The 16433-nt window shown below is 40.1% G+C and overlaps 1 protein-coding gene across 3 annotated transcripts; it reads right to left on the bottom strand.

Moving 5' to 3' along the window:
* Window positions 1–552: 552 nt before the first annotated feature.
* tmprss2 (transmembrane serine protease 2) lies at window positions 553–16172 on the bottom strand. 3 transcript variants are annotated; one of them, XR_011644343.1, is made up of 14 exons: window positions 15476–15642; window positions 15286–15333; window positions 14968–15163; window positions 11764–11856; window positions 11314–11430; window positions 11098–11227; window positions 9861–9977; window positions 9691–9728; window positions 8731–8899; window positions 2467–2639; window positions 2266–2358; window positions 1983–2125; window positions 983–1173; window positions 553–812 (listed from the first exon to the last, which is right to left on the bottom strand). XR_011644343.1 is itself a non-coding variant. In XM_034098442.2 (14 exons), the coding sequence occupies exons 2-14, from the start codon at window positions 15298–15300 to the stop codon at window positions 807–809; spliced, it is 1443 nt and encodes a 480-aa protein (XP_033954333.1). In that variant the 5' UTR covers window positions 15301–15333; window positions 16137–16172; the 3' UTR covers window positions 553–806. The 3 variants fall into 3 exon arrangements, 2 of the variants coding, with proteins under 2 accessions (XP_033954333.1, XP_033954332.1); XM_034098442.2 differs by lacking the exon at window positions 15476–15642 and adding an exon at window positions 16137–16172 and having other exon boundaries at window positions 983–1135; XM_034098441.2 differs by having other exon boundaries at window positions 983–1135; window positions 15476–15637.
* Between the last annotated feature and the right edge of the window lie 261 nt (window positions 16173–16433).

The following is a 16433-nucleotide window of genomic DNA, read 5'->3' as shown; positions in this document are numbered from 1 at the left end:
TTATCTTAAGTGTTTGTTTTCTTGTGTTGTTTTTTTGTAAAGCATTTTTCAATTGCCTTATGTTAAAATGTGCTATACATAAATAATATATTCCAAGTCATGAGAGGTGAGAGAGCTCAAACGCCTCTGGTAGAGCTCAGTACAACTTTACAAACCCTGGTGAGAAGTAGTGCAGATCACGCATATGAACCATGATATAATGAGGGACCTTTTTGTAGACTGGTCAAAGTACAAAAGAACAAACCATAAATAAAATAGATACATAAAAGATTAAGGAAATTGTTTGAGGATATATCTTAAAATTGTTGTGAGTGACAGCGCATGACTATGAGTATGATCACATTGATAGTACAGACTTTATTGTTTTTTGTCCGTGACACAGTAACCGACTTCCCTACAAATATTGTTCTAGCAAGGTCCCATTTCTGATTGCTGATAACTGCCTAGGAAGGCGCACCCATGTCATTAAACTGGAAATATGACACACACAAGAGGATAATAGAAAGTCTCTGAGTTGTCTCTACAGGGCATTTCTCACAAATTAAACTCAGCTCTTTATGCAAAATGTGTTTTATTACAACATGTAAATAACTGGATTTTTGTTCAAATGCAAGCATTCAATTTGTACTTTTAACACATTTATAAAATGATGAAACTATAGATCTGTTCATTTGTACAATCCTTTGTTTTGTTTTTTACAAAATTCTTCCTGATCAATAAGTCGTCTGAGATTTAAAGTGCAAAGTGTGTGATGAAGTAAGTAACGTTGATTATTGACAGAAGCTCTTCTTCAGAGAAATCAGTCACTAATTCTGGGGAGAGAAAATGTAATTCAAAATATGAACCCCAAGTTTAAATGTATTATGAGTCTTTTTAACTACATAATAAACTAAAATAAATAGTTGAGAAAGCATGCATTTGGGAAATGATATTCATGTTTGTACAGAGCAAAAAATTACATTCTTATTGCATTATCATTTACCTGCATTTGCTCATATACCCAGTTGATTAAGTAGGAAACGTTTCCGTAGACTCCCGGTTTGTTCCTCAAAGCACATCCAATCCCCCAGCTAGTGTCCCCCACCAGCCACCATACATTGGCTTCCTTGACCACCAGGGGCCCCCCACTGTCCCCCTGTAGGGCACAGGAGGAAGACTCTCAGGTGTTTGTGTCTTAAATCAACAAAAATACATGTATCTCAGGGGCCTTTACAGTGTATATAGATCATCATCATACAAGACAGATATAAATGTTGAGGGTATGTTAGTGTTAGCTTGAAATTATTAGGTACTATATGAACTATCTCCAATTCTAGATGTGTTAGAAAGATATATTATAGATACTTGTGTAGTGTCCTATATTCAGATAGCTTGTTGGGACGTCTTTTTTACATATCTCAAATACGTAAAAATGATGGAACTTGTAATAAAATGAATTGTATTTAATTTATTGGAAAAAAACACAATAAAATCACAAAATAGACAACCCAAATTAGGAAATAATTATGTGAGAGTATGAAATAAAAGATCCAGGAGGCTGAGCCAGCCCTAACTATAAGCTTGATCAAAAGAGAAGTCTCAAGTCTTGTCTTAAATGGGGAGAGGGTGTTTTCCTCCAGAACCTAAGCTGGGAGCTCTGGCTCCTGTTTTGGAGACTCTGGGAATGAGGAACTAGCTCTTTAAGGTAAGGGGCGTGACCATTAAGGGCTTTTTAGTCTAGGAGGCTGGATTTCTGTTGAAAGCCAGTGCAGAGCGGCTAACATGGAAGTAATACATTTGTTTTTTTCTTGTTCCTGTCAATATAAATACTGCAGCATTCTGGAAAGATGTTTTGGGACAGAATGACAGTAAGAAATTGCAAGCATCCAGCCTTGAAGTAATACATGAATGAACAAGTTTTCTGCATAGTTTTGTGACAGGATGTTCCTTATATTCTACATTGTGTGTGTGTGTGTGCGTGCGTGCGTGTGTGTGTGACTTACCTGACATGTGTCCACTCCTCCCTGCCAGTTTCCGGCACAGATCATGGTCCGAGTGATTTGTCCCTCCAACACCTGGGGCCTGTTACAGTTCTCTCTGCTGTAGATGGCGACCTGGGCCTGGTTCAGTCTGTCAGGGGTGTGCCCTTAGAGAAATGAATAATCACAATGACAACTTTTGTCATGAATGCTCAATCATTTATGTTGTTGCAAGTTTGATATGAAAAACTGATTAAGTAGTTTAAAAAAACATATTAAAAATAGAGTGTTGGACACAGAGCCTCACCAGATGATCTCAAGGCTCCCCAACCTGTGATCCAGGCTGGATGTTCGGAGAGGTCCACGCCAACGTTGGGGAGACACACTGGCTTCACCGTTCCTGAGACACAATCATGTCCATGTGAAGGGTTGTGGTTTTGCTCATCAATGCTGACAGTTCAAAATATCATTTAATAAAGTAATATGACTTCTGCTGGCAAGTACTTACTTGTAAATGACAGGGGTCTGACAAGCTTTAGCAGAGCAATGTCATTGTCATTCGTTTTTGTGTTGAATTTCTCATGGCTTATAATTTTGTCAACTGTTTTGCCAGGGCCGAAGTGCATCTGCAAGAGGCTGACATCACCAGAGTATACCAACCACTCCCCAGGAGAGGAGTACCTGCCATGAGGTTAAAAAAAGTCAAAGATAAGGAGAGTGTCTATAACACGTGACATTTTTGAATTTGAAATCAGTAATAATAAATCATTTCGGCCCGCAGGATAATTTCTAATTACTATTAGATCTGGCCCGCAGGTATATTGCACGCAAACTTTCACTAGCCTCATCCCAATACCCCTCCTCGACTCCTCTCTTCCCCTCCTCCGGGACTTGACCCGGAAATCGATCAAGACACGCCATTTTGAAGGACGTCCCAATAGCTAAAACATGGAGGAGTCGAGGAGGGGTGAGGGAGGAGGGGTGCAGGAGGAGACGAAAAGGGAGGATACCAAGCCCCCAGGAAGTGCGCCGGACTCAGATGAAAATATTCGTGCTGGCCAAACAGCGGTACTACACTTTCGTTTGGTTGCCAGGCCCGGAAACACTTTTTCCCATTGACTTACATGGGGAAAGAGTGGTCTGTAAATCGTTGGATAATTTTTTTTAAACTACATAAACTACCCAGTATGAACACTTGAAAAGCCCTTATTAAAAACATTCATTCCTCAAGTTGTAATAATGTGCTAATAACGTTATTCTGAGTTATTTCCCTCTGCATTATGAACGCGCATCTAACCCACGGGACCGCGCTGCCCGGCACGTTCATGTTACGTGTCCCGACCAATCAGAGCACACTGTGCTCACAGGGAGGGTGGGGGCTGGAGCTATTGGAGCTACAATGAGCCGTTAAAGGCAGAGAGTGAAATTCAGTGAATGCACGTAGTTTATAGAGAAGCTGTTTGAGAAACCAATGTGAGTTGCGTTTATCTTTACCCATGGATGCACAATAAGAACGGACCCATATCGTCTTACTGCCATCCCATGGAGCTGTAATAATGGATATATTGCACATGTTTGCTATAATTCATTATTATACTACATGGGCTGTATGATTAAATCTTGTACCGTAAATGTTGTATTAAATAAAGTTAATATTACTTATTATAAGTATATATATATATATATACAGTGCAATCATTCTTTCATGCTAAATGAAGCTCTGTTGCTTGGATATCACTAGATCCTGTTACAGCATAATATAAGTACATAAAGATTGATGTTGACATTAGCATAATGACTAGCTAGCCGCTAGCTGCTAACTGCCGCCTTGTTAATATCAAATCCATCATAATAACAATCCATTACCATGCTGTCAGGAACGTGCGCTGCCGTTACGTGTACGCAAATTGACGTGCTTGATGTGAACGAGCATTTTGGTTAAAGTTGCGCATGCGCTATGAGCGCACATACGGGTACTTCTCACGCATGCCGGGTAATCTGTGACGTTTCGCTCTCTCAAAAGTTAGGCCATTTTATCATCATTCGCCAATGAGCAACTCTCATAGGAATGAATGAGGCCCCACCTCCCACGCTGTATCCAGTTCTTATTACGGCCCGTCCACACACAGGCATGAAAAAAATCTTTCAAAGCTTCGCCCGTTCACTTGAATGGGGTGACGTAGAAGATTTTTAATCTTCGCCGAACTGCATTGTGGGGAGCATGGCATGGCTTTGCAAACATCGTGAGCATCAAAAGTTGAGCAATGTTCAACTTTTGATGCTCCCGATGCTTTCGAAGCTGGCATCAGCCAATCAAATCCCGTTTATGCAAATCCCGCCAGTACAAGCGCTAGCCAATCAAACCGCGTGCAAGCTGGGAGAGCCAGACCGCAGTTCATTTCCTCATATTCCAAACGCGAAATTACGGTAGCAAATCACCCGGTTCTTTCCGACCAGAACTATTTACCGGGATACAAACCGGAGGAACCAGGCATGGAGGGACAGTGTGTGAAACTGGTAGGTTTTCGCCTGTTTGGGGAGTTTATATCCAGTTTACTTCGTTTTAACATTGCTATTGCTTTGTATGTCGGGGGCGGGAGATTCATGTGATTGGTTGTTGGTCGCCTTGGGCACGTGAAATCGGCAAGCTTCAGACACGCCCAGCATCAAGATTTTTTTCATGCCTGTGTGTGGACGGGCCGTTATACATCCATGGAGGATACATGCGAGCAGACTACGCGGAAGTGTTTTCACTACTCGCGTATAAAAGCCCCGCCCCCACCTTCACAGCTGGTTGATTTCAACAGAGGAAAACCAACAACTGGAACATGAGTGGAAAAGCATCACATAAATGTATAAGTGCTCACAGCTCCGTGAGAATGATTATGTGCAATTCATTTCTAAAAGGCTTTCACATTACTATAATTATATTTGTATTTAAATGTAGGCTACATTTTACAACAAAACGGAACACAAAAGCAGGACCAACCGTCATACATTGAATTCCTTGACTAACAGGAGAAAGATTCATTCATTTAAATAAATATTTAACAACAGATGGGCCGGTTCTAAAGGGTTATTCAGTTAAGCCCGATGAGAGGGGATACAGCTGTGCACATGTCATCATTAACAGACGTCGTTTAAAAGTGACGTTTGAGTGAACGAGGACATCCCAATTAATACCTGAGGACTCCTCTGTCCTCGCGTCACCTCCTCGTATCTCTCGCTCACATCTTACGGAGGCGGAGCTAAGACGCAAGGAAGGGAAGCGAGTGAGGGAAAGGAGGAGTCGAGGAGGGGTATTGGGATGAGGCTACTCAATCCTGAGGATTTCCTCAGCTCAGAGCCTGACCCCAAACATTGATGAACTTGCACCCAAGATGAGATGCCAAGTATCTGGCTTGAACTAGCATCACAGAGCAGCACACTGAGGTTTTACAATACTCTAATTTCCCCTCCTCGACTCTTATCCTCGATACTTAGTCCCGCCCACAGGAGATGCGAGCGGAGGACTGAGGAGGGGAACCGAGGAGAGAGGAGGGGAAGCAGCAGGCGGTTAGAGAAATGAGAACTCCTCTCCTCTGAGCGGTCATTTTAAAGAGAAGTCCATTAATGATGACAGCAGCCCTCTGTCTGATGGACAGATGTGTTCATGACGATTTATATATTTACTTTTAATTCATTGACAGTGCGGTATAATGAGACAATAACAGGCTCCAGATGCGGACATATACACACACATATATATATAAATATACAATTTCAGAATCAAATAAGTATGAGAGCACCAGGGGCGGCGCCAGGGGGGAGCTGAAGCATATAATTATTTTTATTAAATTAAATCAGAAAAATTATTGATTACATCAATGCAAATGTGAAACAAACAAATGTTTGACCAAAAACATAAAGCCAACACAAGTGATATGATTAGGCCAATGGCCAGCACCCATTAGATTTTTGACCTACCCATAGGCTAAATTACTTTGTGACACTTGAGTGACTTCCTGTTAGCTGGAGCCCCAAATTATTTGCTAACAGCAAAGTGACAAATGGATCATTTTTTAGTCCTTAAACGTCCAATCAGAGACTGGATATATTCCCTTCCCCCCTCGCTGAAATGGGGAATTTAAATTACGGGCCAAAAGTTGTATTTACAAGTAAAAGTAAGCAGAGGACACCAAACCAACTGAGACCCGTCTGTCCGCCGCATCTACGCACTGTACAACACACACACCTAAGATAGGATAAGATGAACCTTTATTAATCCCCGAGGGGAAATTCAGTTGTACAAAGCAGCAACAGGGTAAGCGTGAAAAAAACAATACAGCAAAGATTCACACAGATCAATAACATCTAAAATAAATAATAAATAACATAAAATCAAGGAAATAATGATAATAATAATAAAAGACTATGAAAATAGGAGATGAATAAAATAAATATTCAGCATAACTGAAATATAAAATAACTGTCAGAATATATACATATTTTGTCATCATCTAAGTTATAACGTGCGGAATAAGTTAAAGTGACAAGTTAACATGGGTTGTGGAAACCGTGTATATTTATGACCAGTGATTTAATTTGATTTCTTTTTCATATTTAACCCCTTATTCTGCAACTGATTATTTAATGCTTAATGTTGTTTTTATGGGCAATAATTTAAGCTTTGTTAGTTCTAGGTTTAAAATATGCAATAAGTTCATTTCAATATGTTTTGCAATAAACATTGAACCAGTCCGGCCCTCGACTAGTACCGATTGTTTTACCGGGAGCTGCAGAGTTTGGACTTGGGGGTGGATAAGTGACCGGCTGCGGTGGTTCTGAGGGGCCGAGGGGAGGATGTAGATCAGGGCTTCCAAAATCCGGACCAAGGTCCGGATCCGGACCGAACTGCAAATCCCTCCGGACCGAACCCTGTGTCGCATTATAAATTAAAACATTTAAAAAAGAAAGAATTTCTGATTCTGATGTAAATTAAAGTGGACCTATTATGCTACATTGGAAAAATATATTGTAGGGCCATACCTATACAAAACATGTCTGTGAAGTTTTTTGCTTAAAATACCAAACAGTTCACCCATTTTAGCCATGCCTCATACTGCTCATACCCCTCTTTTGCAGCCCTGTTAGAGAAACGCAGATTTTGGGTCCTTGGCTTTAAAAAACAAAAAGAGGAGGCGGAGCTAATGCCTGATCAGAATTCTACCGGAGATAAAGTTAAATTCTGCTGTGATAAAACGCCATCCTGTTGTTATCCACATCAAAGATTATTTCTGAAACAGTATGGAGCTCAAATGCTTTTTCTCTTGCAGGTTTATCACAAGGTGAGTTCCTTTTTAAACATATGTGCTCTCCAGTACAGGTTAGCTCTGAGTGTTAGCGAGGCTTGCTAATGTAAACAAAGACAAGATTACGTCCAAAACACATCTGATTGCAATTTTCTGCGGGTCCGCTGCCGATTTGACTTCAGATCGGCAGCAAATCTGTATCCGCTCGTTGTACACCCGTTTTTAAAGGATTTGGGTATGGGGGAAAAGAGAGAGGGTTTTATTTTCTGACGCTGCTTGAGTTCCCCGACCCACCGGGGACACATATTTATGTATAAAAGACATCACAAAGTGCATTTTGCATGATAGGTCCCCTTTAATGTATATTTTCTTGTGTCTGACGCGTTGTGAGAATGAACGTGGATATATATGTACTTGTGTGCGTGAGCGTGACACGCATTGCAGACCGCAAGTTAACCGCAAGTTTACTTTGACTTTCTAATGCCATTTTTGCCGAGGTTCAAGGCATTGGCTACAGACTAACAGTGCCATTTCTCCCACTAGTTCAAGCCATCATACTGTATGTATGTATTGAATGTGTGTGTGTATACAGGGGCGCCGTTTACCGACAGGCAAGTGCTTGGACCAGAAGGGGGCCCCCAAATAAGGTAGATTAATCCAATCCAACTTTATTTATATAGCACTTTAAAACCTCCAGACCAAAGTGCTGTACAGAGAGATACATACAATCACACAGCTCAGATCACAAAACATTAAATAAATAATTACATTTAAAATAAAAGATACAAACACAAAACAAACCAGAATAAACGTAACAATTTCAAAATAATTAAAAAAAACATAAAAAAAGATTAAGAAGGTCCACAGCAACGAAAACATGAAACACCCTTTAATTTACTGCAACGACATGTCGGGAAACCCCCTCAAGGGGGCCCCATGCATTGCGCGCCGAAACGGCTTCTTAATTTCAGTTTCGTTGCTCTGCTCCAGGGGTGGGGACTTTACTGGCATTGATCCGGACCATTGACCTTGTATAAAATTCACAAGTGGACCTTTAACAAAAAAGTTTGAGTACCCCTGACGTAGATGATGAAGAGGATGGGGCCGAGTACTATTCTCTGGGGATAACCTTGGGTGACTAAGGCTGTGGAATAGGAGTGTTTGTGGAGGGAGATGAAGTGGGATCGGTATTATCGGTCTGATTATCTTAATCTTTTACCTCAGAAAATATTTGATGTCATCAAATTGATATATTTTAACAACATACTTGCACATTCATGTGTTTGCATGTTAATATAATATATCAACACATTAGCCTACTTTATAGTTGGCTAACACTAGCTAGCTATCTAACATGTATTGTGTGTGTCTTTGTGTGTATGCACCTTTATATATACAGCCTATGGTATGCACGCATGGTAATTTTTTTATAAATATGTAAATTATAAATAGTGAAAAAATACATAAGATAAAAAGCCTACCTTTGAAAGCAGTGGGCAGCAGAGAGGATCCAGTACGGGCTGATGATGGAGCCTCCACAGAGGTGATAACCTTTGATCTGCAGACTGACCTGCCACGGCCAGGCCCCGTTCACTGCCTCTGTCCCCCCCACAATACGAGTACTGGGGTCGGCAGAACTCACTCCACATTCTGAGGTAGGAGGAAAATTGTTTGAAGACAACCCCAAAAAAAGGTAAAATTCCTTTCTCAAAGACTTTTGTATTTAGACGTGCAAACGCACTACAACGGCCCAAAACACTTCCATTTGAAAAATCGGCTACAGCTTCAAAAACAATGCAAAAAAAGTGCCAAAAACACACGCAAATTAAGAAGTATCTTCACAAACTTGACATTACACGCACAGCATTACACGAGCTACTAAAAGCGCTGCATACATGAAATGCTGCAAATACAAAACGCTATGTCAACAGTGACAAATTATCAACTGTAAAATCCCTAAATGTGCATAACTTTTTTATGTCCCAGTTTCCGTTGTGTTGTGAGCTTCTTGCAGCGTTTTGTGTTTGCAGCCTTTCCTATCACATTGTCACGGATCGGCCACCGGAGGTTTGGTCACTTTATCCTGAGGTCTGTGTGGCTGCCTAAATCCCACTTTCCGAAGAGATTCGATCATACCTCTTAATTGAATCAGAATCACGTTTATTGCCATAAACAAAACAAACGTAAACATAACATAAATTAAACAAGAAATGAGCATTGCCTTGTAAATGTTCATACATAAACACAGTAAAGTTAGATACATTTAAAGTTACAATTATTCCTAAATTAAAACAATAAGGAAAAAATACAATAAGAATGACAATTTACTATGAATTCATTATGTGCAATATATCAGAATTAAAATAGCTGTGGAGAGGTAGCATTCAATTAAACACAAAGTACAGTAGTGTAGTTATGTTACAACTAGAGCAATAGCTTACCAATGCATTGAAGTTTGACTCTGGCTGTGCAATATGAGCTGCAAAAGAAAGAGTGACAAAAATGTATGTTCAAATTCCAAATAAGATATTCAACATTAACTTAGGAGTTCTGACTGTACACAGCGTGTCCTGTGTACACAGTTATGATGCAGTGAAGGGTGGGGGGGTACCTGAAAGTGAGCTGTGAGTGTATAGGTGCTCCATATTTACTTCCAGGCTGCAGCTTCATGTATCCTCCGGAGGACAGAGAACCTGCGCTGGTTTGAGTGTAGGACACATAGTCCTGCCTGCACACAGGATCAGAGGGGTGGGATCAAATACAGTCAAGTCATACGATGTGTGTATGATGGAGTGTCCTCTCTGACTACAGCTCCTATAGCAAATATGTGTGTACATTCACACAATGTAAGAATTGCAGTTTTCAAGTTTCCCTTGAAATGTGTGTTGGGGGTCTTTACAGTGCTGCTATTCTTTCAATCATTGTTCTTTTCAATGGTAAGTTATGGAATCATGTGTTGTTTTATTTGTCCTGACCGACAAGTACTGTATACATGAGGAAAATATTAAATAATTGTTAATTTAGGATGGATATTGTCACGCAGCAATATAATAGCTCATGGCTATAAACCAAGAAGTCCTGATTTTTATTCAGCCGTTAGACCACACTGTGCACAAGCGCGCTTGAAGAACAAAGCTACTTTTCCTACGTACAGTTATATGAAAATAAGGTATGATATAGTATAATTGCAGTGTTAGTCATATAGTGGTGTAGGAATGAGTCCTAAAACCCTGAAATGAGTTCGTGTTTTACCACTTCCGGTGCCCTATATTGAAGTCACGTGTTCTTGGTTATAAGCCTCAACACGTAAGAGATTTTCACATTTTGTCCAACGAAAATGTCCAAACTAACAAGTGACTAAATGAGACTACTTAAAGACATCATGCCGAATACTAGCCGCCTTCAGCTCAGCGGTGTTGACTTTAAGTCTTTTAAGCGTGCTGTAGTTCCTTTACTACTTTACAGCCTAGCCATGGCCTTTTATATCTGGAAATTGCATTTACGCCTCAAAAATCATAAACTGATGTGTGGAGAATATCCTACAGGACAAAACGTTTTAAGGATCATAAGCTTTTCAGTATTCCAAAATCCAATGGAAAATCCCATTGCTTTTTGTGGAGGGAGCCCTTGCTAACTACCTGGTCGGTCAAACAAAACAAAAACACATCCCTGCACCACTCTATTTAGTGGCAAGCAAACATTTAACATTTATTTAATTTCTTAAGATTCCATTTAAAAGCCGTTTTATAACAACTGAATTTGGATTGGATTGAATTTTCTTTCTTGAAATGTATTGGATTATATGAACAAATGAAGCACTAAACCGAGGGGAGGAAGAGAAACAGCACCTGTTGTAGCCAATATGCTCACACACAGCTCTCCCATAGTTGTTGTTCCAGGATTCAGCACACACCAGCATCCACCTGCGGCTCTCAGGGGAGTAACCCTCCAGCAGGAAGTTAGTCCCACGGAGACGAACTGTGGATCAGAGAGGACAACTCTGTTCAGCCACCATCATACTGCCAGACAGGATGTCTTTATGTGTGATGGTTTTAATGTCTTACAGCATTGAGACTCATCCTCTCCATGAGCACAGTCCTGTACACCATCACACCACTGGGAGTGGCTCAAACACCTTCCACCACTTCTGCAGGACTTCCCCAGTAAACACTGGTAGTATACTGCACACACACACACACACACACACACACACACACACACACACACACACACACACACACACACACACACACACAAATCTGATGAGATGATAACAAAATGTAAAAAAGTACTGAGATCCTTTATTTAAGTAAAAGTAGAAATACTATTGACTTGAAATACTCCATTACAAGTAAAAGCCTGAATTCAAAGAGTTCATTGAGTTAAGTACAAAAGTATTATAACCTGATGAACCTTTAGTGTCAAAAGTAATACAAATGCTGAATGTCTCTTTATACAGTAAGTAAGTAACAATACTTGAGTAAAAATGAATTTCATGTAATGACGGAACTCACAGAAGTACCAGAGCAGGATGCCAGCGAGGGCCAGGAGGAGGAGCCCACACAGACAGCCACACAGGACCCGCTTCAAGGGACACTTCTTTTGTCCTGCAAGGGGGGACAAGAGGAACGTACTGTGATAAATCTTAACAAGTGAACAAAATGTAAATGCATGCTATTAAAGATTTGCACACTCACACTTAGATATACGGCTCTGCAGAAGAGACAACACATACTGTACCTGACTATCTCAAATACAGTATAACACATAATTAAGCAATCATACACGAGAGGCCGTTCTTGAACATCATTATTGGTACGACAGTACTGCGCAAGCGCCTCGGTCCGTACGCCTCAAGTGTATGATTGCGATTCTATAACACAAACTATCATTGTAATCAACAATATCGTAAAATAATTTTATAATGTGGGCTAATTTGCTCCCAAACCTACGCTTTCTGCTTGAGTTAATCTCCATCAGAAAGTAGTTCCTAGAAAGTAGTTCCCATGGTAACGATAGCCGATCAATCGAACACTCCTGCTACCGGCCGCTTACAGTTATTGATATATATGTATAGTAAATAATATATTATTAACCAATTTATTGAAAACTATTTATAGAAAACAATTCTTGAATTAGGCTATTTAAATATCTGAGTAACACTGTGTGGGATTAGCGCAACAAATCAAATCAGGCTGTCCACGGTGCTGAAACATTTTGGGTTCAGAATGAAGGTGGATGTTCATGCTGCCATTCAAAGTGCAATTCTTGAAACAGCTCTCCATGAACTCCATGCCAGACTGTTTGCAGGTGGTGCTGTGGTATTCACGGGTAGGACTACGTTACAGGAAGAGCTTTCCTCCAGGGGCCGTTTCATGGCGTGTCCCGGACCGGCAACAAGCGCGTTGCTCCACATCTGTCTGTTGTCTAGAGATGGAGCCCAGTATCTGCGAAGCGATAACTCGTTTTTATGTCCGCTAACGGACATGATTTCTCTGGCCGATCTCCAACGAGAGACAATGTATAACAGTGTAACGGCTGTGTGTCGCTAAACGTCGCTATGGAAACCACACGATGTAGGCTCGTGGAAGTAGTTTCGGTAGCCTAGTGGCGTGTGTAGGCCACTGGATACTTTGTGATTAGGCACGTTCTATTTGATCGTTGTTTGATCGTGGAATCAAACACGCCTATTGACCAATCAGAGAGCTTGCTCAAACCTATGTGTTATAGAATACAGCATCAATCAATTCAAGCCACTACCCCAATTATGGTAATGTGAATTCAAACCTTTGACCAACAGTTGGACGTTTGAACACCTCATATTTTGACACCTTCATCTTTTTGTTTCGATTGAAATTCTATATTATCATTTAACGTTCAAGTAATGTGTACATACTTTAAAACTGTAACACCTTCTTAAACATTACAAGCAGTAATCATAGCAGCCTAATAACCATCTTCTGTTTCTTTTTGCTGAAGAGAGGATATATTTGAGAACAGGTGATATATTTTATTTCAGCTTATTACTCGTCTATGGCTGACATCATTTTCAATGTTCAAATGTGTGATATTGAACACAGCATCAATGGCAGGGGTTGTAGTTGTTTATCCAGGAGGGTGGAGCTTGCTTGAAATCTTTAGCAAAGCTAGAAAGGGATGTGATCTTCTAGAAAGTGAATCATAATTGATCTGCTTCTACTCCAATCATATTGCTACAGCCTGGAGAGTGCGCTCTGTATCACCAGCAGGGGAGAAAGTGTGTCATATAATCAAGGGAAGAGAATCAGCTTTCTCCCACCTGAGAAATATCACCAATATGCCTCGAAATGTAAACAAACAAGATGCTAAAAAGCTCATGCTTTCATCGGAAGTACAAACGACTGGACTACTGTAATGCCATTTCTACAGCTCTACAAATACAGCGGCACAAACAAAGACAAAAGAGAATACCCCTGTATTCGTCTGCACTAAATTCCTTCAAAAGGTCTACAAAGCTCGAAGTCTGGCACCCTCTTATCCCAATGATTCTGTACCCTTTAATGTCTCTGCTTCTAAATATTCCAGAAGTCCCCTAAAATAAAATTGGGAAGGCGGCTTTTATCCACTTCGCCCCCAAACTGTCAGTCAACTTTTAAATGACAGATGAAAACATAAATTATTTTCATTGTGTTAATTTTTTCATATTTCATTCTTACTTTAACTCAGAAGGTTACATGTTTGTAACTTTTGGATTCTTTTATTGTATTAATTAGTTTGACTATTGGACCTTCTTGTATTATTGTATTATGTACATATGATGCATGATGTGTGCTTATATGTTTTAAAATGTGACTTTAATTGAATTGTCTTGTGTTTTATAATTGTCTCATGTTCTGTTTGTCTTGTGTTGTCAAGACAACTGTTAAAACACTTAAAGCTCCACCCTGTTTATAAAAAGTGCTACAGGGATAAAGCTTTTTATTATTTATTATTCCAAGGGACTATCCAACCATTTCCCAGTCGCCCCTCCTTTCTTCGTAAAGTCATTGTCTTGGTTAAGGAATAACAGCAATGTTTCATAAATGATAAAACAGCAGCAGGAAATGAGAAGAGTCTTAAAGTCAGCTGGCTCTTGTGTGCTCCGAGTCATACTTTTCTAATGGTTTCCAGTGGTGGAAAATTACTGAGTACATTTACACAAGTACTTTAGGTACGGATCTGAAATACTAGTATTTTCTAAACAGTACTTTCTTTCTGAGTACTTACTACTCCACGACAATTTAAAAGGGAAAAACTGTACTTTTACTTCACAGATGTTTCCACAGAAAACTATGAATATCTTCAAAAGATGATGTTTTTTATGTAGATTAAACCTAAAGTACACCCAAAACAATGAGTGGGTTTACAGAAACTTAAACAACATTTACATGAGAAAATTTGAATAATTCTATCCTCTAATGTTTTCTATAGTGACTTTGTTTGCTGCCATAAACCATTTATGGTACCAGACAAAACAAAAGTGCAGCAGCCAAATATCTTGTTTAAAAACAGAAGCAGGAGCGGGTTCTATCGCTCAATTAAACCTTTATTGGTAAGAAAACATATCAAAGTTACCTAATCAAGCTTTAAGTAAGGTGGGGTTTCTGTTTGTAAAATAAAAGCAAGTGAGTGGATTTTTGTCTTGTACACAGATTGGTGCTTCACATAAAGGCTGGAGACAAAATATCATCATGTATTACCATTCCTCTGTGCGGGCTCAGGTGCTGCTGCGGGGGGGGCAGAGTGGTGGGTGTTGATGTTGTTAGGATTAACGGCAACATAGCTGGGGATCTCTCGTGGACGGCACGGGTAGAGACCCTGTTGGGGGGCTTCTGATGGGGTTCTTCTTTCCTCATGTTGAAAGCCTCTGTTGTCATAGACGGGACTGGCCTGGTACTGTGAAGAGAGAGGAATACAAACATGTAATGATAACACAAGATAAACATCATTTTAGTTCTGAGGTGAAGAGTAAACGGTTGAATATATTAAAATGTACAAATGCTCTCTTTACTTCTTACCTGATTACCGTTCATACTGAAACTGCCTGGGGAGCAGGACTGTTCCACCTTGATGAGGTTTCACAGGTATTACAAGAAAACTGAATGAGTCACAAGTCGTAATGACTGCACCTAAACTGTAGCATTCATGAAAGCAATTTTCATCAAACCAAAACATTAGTTCCAGAGAAACAACATGAACACTACATACCCGAAGTACTCAGGTTTTTAAAGAAACGAGCTCTCACAATGTCCAAAACACAGCCAACAAGGCTCACACACTCGGTTTACACACACACTGATGGATGGTTGATATTCCCACAGCGCTCTGTTCCCATCTGTCCCCTTCTCCCTGTTTCTGACCATTCCTTTATGCAATCAACAGCCATGGCCACTCCTCCTGCCCTGTGTGCTCATGCCAGCCTGTTGTGTGCCAACTGATTTATTCAACACTTCAAAATGACATGTACAAACAGCAAGTATTAATGAAGGCAAGCACCGATACTCATTATCTGCTGCCCAAAGCCAGGGTGGAAATAATGAGCAGTCTTTTGATTTGTGACGGGGAAACCTCCTTCCAGTACTAAATGCAGCTGTGATATACTGTCACTTGCATGCGTTATGTTCCCGTATGTCCTATTGTATAGGTGTATTGGAAGGTTACGCACCAATATAGACATTTTTCTGTTGTCACATGCAGCCTCCCTTTTGACTTCAAAGAACAGTTTGTGGAGTTGGAAATGTACAAATCTGCTCTATACAAAACAAGTCAACATGCGACAGGCGCTCACTGCTTGTTTATCAATCCAAAAGCTGCCCTTCACATATGGAAAAAGGGTTTTAGTTGAGTGAATATATGAAGATGTTCTTACGTTGTGCTATTGTCGGTCCTCCTAAAGAGAAATTCTGCTCATTAATCAGTAACGTCCAAACAAATATGTAAATAAGTAGCCTTTAAAACAGAGTTGGCCGAAAGGACTTTCAGACCCTGTTAATGTTTAACCCAGTGTTGTCCCGTGGCAGGAAGAGAAAGGAATGACAAGTGACAGTCATTGAGTAACAGACGAAATAACCTTTTGATGTGTTTAGGCCTTTGAAGAGAAAAAGGGTATGGATAATAAAGCATTGCAATAATAGGTGTTTTCTACTGGAGCCTGATTGTAAGCTGT

This window comes from Pseudochaenichthys georgianus, chromosome 14 (genome assembly GCF_902827115.2).
Source record: "Pseudochaenichthys georgianus chromosome 14, fPseGeo1.2, whole genome shotgun sequence".
In the NCBI taxonomy this organism is placed as follows: domain Eukaryota; kingdom Metazoa; phylum Chordata; class Actinopteri; order Perciformes; family Channichthyidae; genus Pseudochaenichthys; species Pseudochaenichthys georgianus.
The sequence above is the reverse complement of the archived record's forward strand: the minus strand, read 5'-3'. Positions and strand labels throughout refer to the sequence as shown.

Bases quoted from the DNA above. Each gene is read 5' to 3' on its own strand.
- tmprss2 (XM_034098442.2), bottom strand. The intron at 11,228-11,313 runs GTAAGACATTAA...TCTGATCCACAG, and splicing joins AGAGGATGAGTCTCAATGCT to TTCGTCTCCGTGGGACTAAC. The intron at 2,359-2,466 runs GTAAGTACTTGC...ATTGTGTCTCAG, and splicing joins CAGACCCCTGTCATTTACAA to GAACGGTGAAGCCAGTGTGT.